Source organism: Coregonus clupeaformis, chromosome 11 (genome assembly GCF_020615455.1).
Source record: "Coregonus clupeaformis isolate EN_2021a chromosome 11, ASM2061545v1, whole genome shotgun sequence".
NCBI lineage: Eukaryota > Metazoa > Chordata > Actinopteri > Salmoniformes > Salmonidae > Coregonus > Coregonus clupeaformis.
The window spans coordinates 4,794,336-4,804,823 of NC_059202.1; the positions used below are offsets into that span (position 1 = coordinate 4,794,336).

The following is a 10,488-nucleotide window of genomic DNA, read 5'->3' on the forward strand; positions in this document are numbered from 1 at the left end:
ATATATAGTAAGGTAATAAATAAACACTTCCAATGTCAGCCTTTAGTCATGTAAGTCCAGCATACAGTAAGCTGAAACACACTTCCATACGGTCTATACAGTACACCACTAAAACAGTTGCTCTGAAGGCTGTGTAGTGGAACTGTAGAGTGACTCTCCTCCAGTAGCCAGTAGTTATTCTCTCCTAGTTCTTCTGTTCTTTTCTCTGTGTTGATCGGGCCATCCTCTTCTCACAACATTGAGTTGATCTCATCCTGGATTTGAGAGATGAGGATCTGGGAGAGCACAATGCCTGCAATCTGACAGAGACAAGAACACACTCTGTCTAGTTTTGTCCAGAGCCCTGTATATTGAATAGGGTGCCATTTGGGTCATAGCCTTAACTCACTCCAACAGCCACTCACTTACTGAAGGAAGACTCTTAAGAAAAGCTTAATACGGCTTCCTAAGAACAGTCTCTGAAGGGCAAAGCTTGTATGGCTTTACCATGTACAGTGGATACAATTCTATTTCTTTGCAAATTTCATCTAACGTCTCGATGAAAACAGACTGGAGAGTCTGATAGTTATTCTTTGAACTTAACACATTGTGTTTGCTCTAACATGCATCAATAGGAGCTTTTCGTGCCAGTGATCACACGATGGGGTAATGTGTACAACAGTGAAATAAACGAAGAGACAAGGAAAGTACGGAGTGAATCCTGCTCTTGAAAACGACACAACATCAAAGCTGTTGGAATTGTAATGCAATTGTTTTGACGTGACTCGTGGGTAATTTACACACTTCCCTCTCGGAGGAGACCAAATCAGTGGTATATCAGAGCGAGGGAGAGGGATAGAGAGAAAAAGGGACAGATGGAGAGACGGTAGTGGGAGAGAGGAGTGGCAGACGTGAGAGAGCAGATGAGAGAGAGAGAGTATGAGCAGCCCCTTTCATTAGTGACTGTACAAACTGCACACAGCACTCTGTGAAATTAACTACTGTACCAGCAGACAAGAAGGGGTGAGTCATACAACTTCATTAAACACCAACTTAAATTATCCCACATTTTGAAAGCTGTTCAAGGCTATTATAGAGATGTGATTCATGAGCGTCTCACACTCAGGATGTGAGTGAATATAGGCATGGATAATAGCTTACATGATGTGGTAAAGTAGGCCACCATCTCAGTTGAGCTTTAACCAAGTGTTGGGTTTTATATCATCCAAACCTGAATCTAAAATCTGCCTGTGCATGATTTCTGTTGTATGCAGACCCACTATGAGAATGAGGTGTTCTCCAATCCACCTCTGTATGTAGCCCTTGTGTATGGGTTACCTGAGGCAGGGAGAGACCCAGAGCTAGAGCCCCCACCAACAGAAGGTGGGACTCAATCCACAGAACCGCCCTGTCTGCACAACCAACTGGATAGATGGACTTGGTGGCATCCAGGTAGTTCTGAGTCTGGACCCCAAAGCCACACATGGTGTTGATCACAACCTGTGCAGAGACAAAATAACATTAAGACATCATACATAAGTAATCATGATGCGCTGTTGACTCAAAACAAAGATAATTTACATTATAATAACATCGTATGATTGAATTATAATGAACTACATCTACTTTAATTAATTGTGATTAATTAAACTGTTATAATTACCATGCAGTTACAGCATGTGAGCAGCAGATTGCAGCACTACCTCAGTTCTTATCATGTTTAGTGAATGGGTTTCTGAACGCGTTGCAAACGGTCAGTGTAATTCTATCCAGAGTGAGAAATCGTCTATGCTTTTGTCTGTAGATCTCCATTTAACAGTATGTTTTCATTCTCTCCAGTAATGAGGCTAATGTCAGCAATGATACATAATGACCAGTGTGTGTGTGTATGCATGTCTATATCTATGTAAGTTTAGTGACCTTAACCCATCCCACTTCAAACACCAACGCTGGGAATTCAGGGATTAGCCCCTACCGGGACACGAACCCAGGTCCAGCGACTGTCAAATCAAATGTTATTTGTCACATGCGCCGAATACAACAGGTGTAGACCCTTACAGTGAAATGCTTACTTACAAGCCCTTAACCAACAATGCAGTTTTAAGAAAAATAAGTGTTAAGTAAAAAATAGAGAACAAATGATTTAAAGAGCAGCAGTAAAATAACAGTAGCGAGGCTATATACAGGGGGTACCGGTACAGAGTCAATGTGCGGGGGCACATGTTAGTCGAGGTAATTGTTACACCAAGGGATCCAAACCCCTTAACCAGGTTGCTGTCGGGTTAACATTGTACATACAGTGCCTTCAGAAATACCCTCAAAATACACATAATTCCACATAATGTCAAAGTGGAATTATGTTTTTTTAAATATTTTTTACAAATTAATTAAATGAAAAGCTAAAATGTCTTGAGTCAGTAAGTATTCAACCCCTTTGTTGTGGCAAACCTAAATACGTTCAGGAGTAAAAATGTGCATGGGCAAGTTGCAGCGGAGGGTGCAGAGCTGGTGGCCGGGGTAGGGGTAGCCAGCATGGCCAGTCGTAGCAAAATGCTTATTGAAATTCTCGATTATCGTAGATTTATCGGTGGTGACAGTGTTTCCTAGCCTCAGTGCAGTGGGCAGCTGGGAGGAGGTGCTCTTATTCTCCATGGACTTTACAGTGTCCCAAAACTTTTTGGCGTTAGTGCTACAGGATGCACATTTCTGTTTTAAAAAGCTAGCCTTTGCTTTCCTAACTGATTGTGTATATTGGTTCCTGACTTCCCTGAAAAGTTGCATATTGCGGGGGCTGTTCGATGCTAATGCAGTACGCCACAGGATGTTTTTGTGCTGGTCAAGGGCAGTCAAGTCTGGGGTGACCCAGGGGCTATATCTGTTCTTAGTTCTGCATTTTTTGAATGGGGCATGCTTATTTAAGATTGAGAGGAAATAACTTTTAAAGAACAACCAGGCATCCTCTACTGACAGAATGAGGTCAGTATCCATCCAGGATACCCGGGCCAGGTCAATTAGAAAGGCCTGCTCGCTGAAGTGTTTTAGGGAGCATTTGACAGCGGACCCATTAGGGACGCAAGCAATGAGGCAGTGATCGCTGAGATCCTGGTTGAAGACAACAGAGGTGTATTTAGAGGGTAAATTAGTCAGGATGATATCTATGAGGGTGCTCATGTTTACGGATTTAGGGTTATACCTGGTAGGTTCTAGCAATGATCAACAACCAATTTGAGAGAGCTTAAAGATTTAAACAAAAATTATGTGCAAATATTGTACAATCCAGGTGTGCAAAGCTCTTAGACTTACCCATAAAGACTCACAGCTGTAATCACTGCCAAAGGTGATTCTAACATGTATTGACTCAGGGGTGTGAATACTTATGTAAATGAGATTTCTGTAGTTCAGTTTCAATAAATTGGCAAACATTTCTAAAAACATGTTTTCACTTGGTCAATATGGGGTATTGTGTGTAGATTCATTTTGAATTCAGGCTGTGACACAACAAAATGTGGAATACGTCAAGGGCTATGAATACTTTCTGAAGCCACTGTATGCATGTATGTATGTTCTGAGGTGGCTGGAGGCGCCCACCCACCTCTCCTGGTACGGGGGTGCAGCAGGAGTAAGGCACAGCACAGCGCTCAGAGCTGGGGTTCCCCTGGGTGCAGTTGAAGTACAAGTTCCATGACCAGTCAGTGTAGTTGTTCCAGCCACAGCACTTGAACTGAGAGAAAGAGACCGAGAGAGAGGTATAATTAGAAACATCGTCTGGTACATTCTCTCACTTTCCCCTCCTCTTGGGAGGACCCACCAGCAGCCGAAGTGTGCCAGTATGTGCAGATGGAGGAACATGCGAGGGGAGACGCAGGATGCATTGAACAGCATGTTACTCAGGGTCTTTTATGTGGAAAGTTTGATTGAAGCTGGGGTAACGGACCTTTTGATCTGCGGTCACTCTGTGTGGTGTCCTGGTTAGGTGTGCTGACATGTTCAATCAACCTCCCCAACGGGAACAGGTCAGTTGTAAAGACTTCAAAATGGCGTTGTGTGCCCATTGGGTCTCGCTCGAATGAACTCAACACGGGTGTGATGTGGTTTAACTTAAGAGAAAATAGCATGGTATGTTAGTGTGGAATGTAGTGGAATAGATTACCTCTCTCTGAATGTAGTGGAATAGATTACCTCTCTCTGAATGTAGTGGAATAGATTAAAAATAGCATGGTATGTTAGTGTGGAATGTAGTGGAATAGATTACCTCTCTCTGAATGTAGTGGAATAGATTACCTCTCTCTGAATGTAGTGGAATAGATTACCTCTCTCTGAATGTAGTGGAATAGATTAAAAATAGCATGGTATGTTAGTGTGGAATGTAGTGGAATAGATTACCTCTCTCTGAATGTAGTGGAATAGATTACCTCTCTCTGAATGTAGTGGAATAGATTACCTCTCTCTGAATGTAGTGGAATAGATTACCTCTCTCTGAATGTAGTGGAATAGATTACCGCTCTCTGAATGTAGTGGAATAGATTACCTCTCTCTGAATGTAGTCCATGAGGTTCTGCAGATCCAGGTCATCCCTGTAGTGCACAATGGCTTTATTCACGAACTTTCCCAGAGCGTCTCGTGTCTGGGGTTACAGAGCAGAAGGAGGACAGGTATGTAAAGTACTATTTTCATGTAAATCGGCTTGTTTGATTATGGGAATGGCCCCTAGGGGACATGTTGAGAAGGCTTCACGTAGGGGGCCCTCGGGCTGGAAGCGCTGGCTCCTAATGTGCTATGAAGGGTGTAATAACATATGCTTTAGAGTGGTAATAAGCCTGCGGTCCCCCTGGAGAATCTCCCCCCTCTCCCCCTACCTCCCCTCTCCCTCCCTTGCTGTCTGTCACTTGCAGCATGCCTCTGCGCACCTCCCGAATGTCATTAGCGGCAAACGTCCTGGAAGAGATCTTGTTGAAATTGAACATTTGGTTCCACTTTGAAGTGGCAGAGCGTTTGAATCATTTAGCGGATGGGGAGAGGATGCTGCGAGCGTGGTTAAACTGCCCTGTTTAGCAGCGGAGGGAGTGCAGACATGAAGACAGCAGATGGAGAGAGTAGGAACTAGACAGACACCAGGCTGTAGACGCAGTACCGGACCCCAGGCAGTGTAGAAACAGTACCTGGTCTGAATAGAAGAAGCCCAGGACAGCTATGGCCAGCTGAGTGAGGAAGACCAGTGTCAGACTGAAGGAGAACTGGAGAAGAAGAGAGCAGACACATATGCTGACAGTCAGTGGGTTAGAGAGGTACGGCATGGACGTTACAGAGTACCACATAAATGGTATTCTGTCAGAGGCAGGTAGGTACAGAGTTGCCCATACAGTGCCTTGCGAAAGTATTCACCCCCCTTGGCATTTTTCCTATTTTGTTGCCTTATAACCTGGAATTAAGGGTTTGTATCATTTTATTTACACAACATGCCTACCACTTTGAAGATGCAAAATATTTTTGGGGGTGAAACAAACAAGAAATGAGACAAAAAAACTGACAACTTGAGCGTGCATAACTATTCACCCCCCCCAAAGCCAATACTTTGTAGAGCCACTTTTTGCAGCAATTATAGCTGCAAGTCTCGTCGGGTATGACTCTATAAGCTTGGCACATCTAGCCACTGGGATTTTTGCTCATTCTTCAAGGCAAAACTGCTCCAGCTCCTTCAAGTTGGATGGATTCCGCTGGTGTACAGCAATCTTTAAGTCATACCACAGATTCTCAATTGAATTGAGGTCTGGGCTTTGACTAGGCCATTCCAAGACATTTTAAATGTTTCCCTTAAACCACTTGAGTGTTGCTTTAGCAGTATGCTTAGGGTCATGGTCCTGCTGGAAGGTGAACCTCCGTCCCAGTCTCAAATCTCTGGAAGACTGAAACAGGTTTCCCTCAAGAATTTCCATCCATTATTCCTTCAGTTACCCAGTCCCTGCCGGTGGAAAACATCCCCACAGCATGATGCTGCCACCACCATGCTTCACTGGGGATGGTGTTCTCGGGGTGATGAGATGTGTTGGGTTTGCGTCAGACATAGCATTTTCCTTGATGGCCAAAAAGCTCAATTTTAGTCTCATCTGACCAGAGTACTTTCTTCCATATGTTTGGGGAGTCTCCCACATGCCTTTTGGCGAACACCAAACGTGTTTGCTTATTTTTTTCTTTATGCAATGGCTTTTTTCTGGCCACTCTTCCGTAAAGCCCAGCTCTGTGGAGTGTACTGCTTAAAGTGGTCCTATGGACAGACACACCAATCTCTGCTGTGGAGCTTTGCAGCTCCTTCAGGGTTATCTTTGGTCTCTTTGTTGCCTCTCTGATTAATGCCCTCTTTGCCTGGTCCGTGAGTTTTGGTGCGCGGCCCTCTCTTGGCAGGTTTGTTGTGGTGCCATATTCTTTCCATTTTTTATAATGGATTGAATGGTGCTCCGTGGGATGTTAAAAGTTTCTGATATCTTTTTATAACCCAACCCTTTTCTGTACTTCTCCACAACTTTGTCCCTGACCTGTTTGGAGAGCTCCTTGGTCTTCATGGTGCCGCTTGCTTGGTGGTGCCCCTTGCTTAGTGGTGTTGCAGACTCTGGGGCCTTTCAGAACAGGTGTATATATACTGAGATCATGTGACAGATCATGTGATACTTAGATTGCACACAGGTGGACTTTATTTAACTAATTATGTGACTTCTGAAGGTAATTGGTTGCACCAGATCATATTTAGGGGCTTCATAGCAAAGGGAGTGAATACATATGCACCACTTCTCCGTTATTAATTTTTTAGAATTTTTTTAACAAGTTATTTTTTCCTTTCACTTCACCAATTTGAACTGTCCATTACATGAAATCCAAATAAAAATCAATTTAAATTACAGGTTGTAATGCAACAAAATAGGAAAAACGCCAAGGGGGGTGAATACTTTTGCAAGGCACTGTAAGCGCTGTTTCCAGTCCTGACCTTTTGACATTTTCCAATCAAGTGAAAAAGTTGTTGTACTGAATATCGTTTAGGAGCACCTTCTTCCTACTGTACCGTCTTCACATGTATTGTGTCAAGGTGGGTTGAGATGAAGACTGAGTAGAATATGAAAAGCTTGGTCTTACCGTCTTCAGAAGGTGAATGTTTTCTCGCAGGGCTCCGATGCAGCCACAGAAGGTGATGAAGAACATGACCACGCCCACCACGATCAGAATGATCGCAGGGTCAATCAGGAACGTGTCTCTGACAGTGTCTGCAAGAGATGAACATAGACAACCGTGTGGTGTGACCCACTAACACAACCTAATTTGAGCTGGGGGATCTTTCTGGGCACCACCACTGGTGATTCATTAACAGTTTCATATTTGATAGAAATGTCATGAAATTATGATTGCAGAAAGTTTCGGGTATTGATTCATATTTTCAGATGCAGATTCATGGCTTGGAATATGCAGAATAAAATGGGTCATACCTGTTGCTTTTTGAGCTTTTGCATATACCCCTATAGCAACAATCAGCAAGGAGAAGACCTGAAAGAGGACAAGAAATCAGATATGCATATAATCTCCTTAAAATAGTAATAACTATTTTTGTAGATCGGGAACACTTAACTCTATTCAAGCTGCATCACGGAAGTTCAACTTTACAGCGTGATTGAAATTTAAAGGCAATGTTCCCGCTTTAGCGGCAACTGCGTTCACGATAAACGCTGCATATGTTGGCTCAATCTGAAATTAGCTTTACAGATTAAATAGAGCCCTTAAAGTGCTGGTATTTTTAGTTGTAGTTGTTTTTTTTGTTGTTGCCGTTTTCAACCCTGGGCTTCGGGCAATTCATCATCAGTCCAGCGGTGCCTTCAATTCTCCTCTCTCCATTTATTTTTGGAATTGTCTGGTTCATTTGTCAGCTTTTGCTGTGTAGTTTCATCCTTGCCAAACTCATCTCAGACAGGAGTTGTTCCAGCTCTTCATTGTATTTCTGTTTTTTTTTTTACCGTCTGGCAGACAGAGTATGGGCAACCCTAATCTTGGAGCTAGAGTCCTTGGAGCTAGAGTCCTTGGAGCTAGCCCTTGTCAGTAGGTGTACTCTGTCAAAAAGCACAGCCCTGAAGGAGTTAAGAGTTATGTTGTCAGAATCAATTTTCCTACATGATTGTTATATCACCTTGAATGATCATTTGCATGACTTGCCTTTTATTTACAGACCCCCTGATTGGCCTCCTGATGGTCAATAGTGTGTGGTCCTAAGAGAGCTTGTACACCAGAAGGATGTCTCTGTGACATTAATTGCACAAACTCCTAAATGGAAGCCCATCCATCTATTTAAACAGACAAAAATGGTTGTCTCACATGGCACGAACAATTAAAAATCAAAACAATCTAACCATTATTTATACAGGTTTGTCTCGTTGAGATAAAAAATATATTTTGCAATAGAGACATGCATTGACCATTAACAATCATAGACATCTTTGCTTGATAGATAGTATGGTTTGTTTGCGAGGAGGATCTGTGTGGGTTATGCACACCAAGGACATGAGTTTAAATAGTTTGTTACATTTTAGTCATTTAGCAGACGCTCTTATCCAGAGCGACTTACAGGAGCAATTAGGGTTAAGTGCCTTGCTCAAGGGCACATCGACAGATTTTTCACCTAGTCGGCTCAAGGATTAGAACCAGCGAACTTTCGGTTACTGGCACAACGCTCTTAACCACTAAGCTACCTGCTGTTGTGTGCTGTCTTTCCATCTTGGAATCATCAACGCCTGAAAATAGTTGCTGTCATGACCTCCTTGGTTGGAGAGCAAGACCTAGCAACAGTGTACTTTTCCATTTACATCCACACACAAAACAGCTTGATTGGAGCTCCAGTGTTTTCAAGGTCATCAAATAAATCAATACTGTAATTGTTGCTCTTATGTTGCCTGTGATGCCCTCTTGGCTGGTGGGCTGAAACATGACTATTGTATACAATTGGTCTGTGCTGGGAATAAGGGACACTGGTGAAAGTATTCCAGATATGTTTCCAGGCTTTGAACAGGGAGAAACGGTCGTGGATTGTGTTGGGGCGGGCTGAGCCCCTGGATGAGCTGAGCCAGGCCAGGGGGATGAGACAGGAACAAAAGGCTGTAGCACTGCAGTCCAGGGCCTGTCTCAGATATACAAACACAACTAGCCCAGTGATGTTTGGCTGCCACCGGTCCCCTGGCCTGGACGGTTCAATAACACACTCTGCATCTCTCTGTTCTCTGTCTAGACATGGATAAAGAAGGATTGATAGAGCTGGGTTGCAATATATTCCAGATGGGATTTGTTCCTGCACAAAGAGCCAATGGAACTTCAATGCGACTCCCATCCCATGAGTGCTTTCGTGTCTCGTCTAGCACATAATCTCTGTCCTATCCTTTATCTTATTGCAGCTGTCTGCTTCACCCATAGAGATAAAACCCAGTGTTATCTCTATGGCTTCAACACCATGCACCATCATCAAGCCCCCTGTCTATCTGCCGCATGGCCACACACTCACAATGACAACATGGCCATGGTCATGTGGGCTTTAGGACAGCCATTCAGCCCCTGTGCCTGGTATGAGAGATAATCGGCCTATAGACGACATCACAATGCGCTTATCAGAAAATATGCTCTTTAACAAACTGGTGTTCAAGACTTACTAAACACACAAGCTCTTCATTGAATAAATACAATACAGGCTAAATAGCTTATACTGTAGGCTAACTGTAGGCCTACAGTACAAAAACGTGTAATTTTGGTCATGTAAAAGATAATAACCATTCCTCAGCACATTTAACAGTTTAGTGTACATTTTACACCAACCCAAAGACTTTTAGCAAGTTTTGAGTATTAATTAACGGTGCAAAGTTCATGAAGAACCATTGAAATGAGACAGTAATTTTTACCCACAACAAGTGTCAGATTGATATATTGTCGATGTGAATGCCTAAATGTTACAGCTGTGAATCATCCAAACAGGGAGCATCTGCCTGCTGTTTGCAGCCCAGGTAATCTTTCTGAATTTTATCTCTGCATGTTTAATTCATGAGCTTTTAGCTTGAGAGTGTATTTCCCTGTTTTTAGAGGTGCAGCATTCTGTTGCTTACATTAATCTACAGCCAGAACACTGGTGCTTAGGGCTTATGTTTGTTACAGTATGTGATTAGAGGTCTTCAGCCGAGCGGCTCCACTTACCCAGAACAAGAAGCTGAAGAAGAACAGGAAGTACCTAATCCAAGGGTTGATGAAGGAAAAAGTCTCGGCTCGGTTAAGATTCAGTTTCCTATCCATTTTTTTTATTTTCTATGCTCCAAAAAATATAAATATACCCAGAAAACTTCCAGGTCTCCCTCGGGAAAAAGGTATTCTGACCTCAATGGCACTTTCCGGTTAAATAAAAGTTAATAAATAAAATAAAACCCTCCAAAAACAAGCACAGAAAAGGCCAGCCAAACCCCAGAGATATTTAACCACCATGCGAATCAGCTGCTGTGTAAAGTT

General features: G+C 43.0%; 1 protein-coding gene across 1 annotated transcript; it reads right to left on the bottom strand.

The window, feature by feature from the left end:
- Positions 1-5: 5 nt before the first annotated feature.
- Positions 6-10,488, bottom strand: tspan33b (tetraspanin 33b). The gene is made up of 8 exons (XM_041890600.2): positions 10,183-10,488; positions 7,449-7,506; positions 7,102-7,229; positions 5,139-5,213; positions 4,508-4,603; positions 3,572-3,700; positions 1,318-1,479; positions 6-299 (listed from the first exon to the last, which is right to left on the bottom strand). Exons 1-8 carry the CDS (start codon positions 10,276-10,278, stop codon positions 231-233), a joined length of 813 nt encoding a protein of 270 aa, XP_041746534.1. The 5' UTR covers positions 10,279-10,488; the 3' UTR covers positions 6-230.

Bases quoted from the DNA above. Each gene is read 5' to 3' on its own strand.
- tspan33b (XM_041890600.2), bottom strand. From the start codon at position 10,278: ATGGATAGGAAACTGAATCTTAACCGAGCCGAGACTTTTTCCTTCATC. The intron at 7,230-7,448 runs GTATGACCCATT...CATCTCTTGCAG, and splicing joins AAAAGCTCAAAAAGCAACAG to ACACTGTCAGAGACACGTTC. The intron at 4,604-5,138 runs GTACTGTTTCTA...CTGTAACCCCAG, and splicing joins GCTTCTTCTATTCAGACCAG to ACACGAGACGCTCTGGGAAA.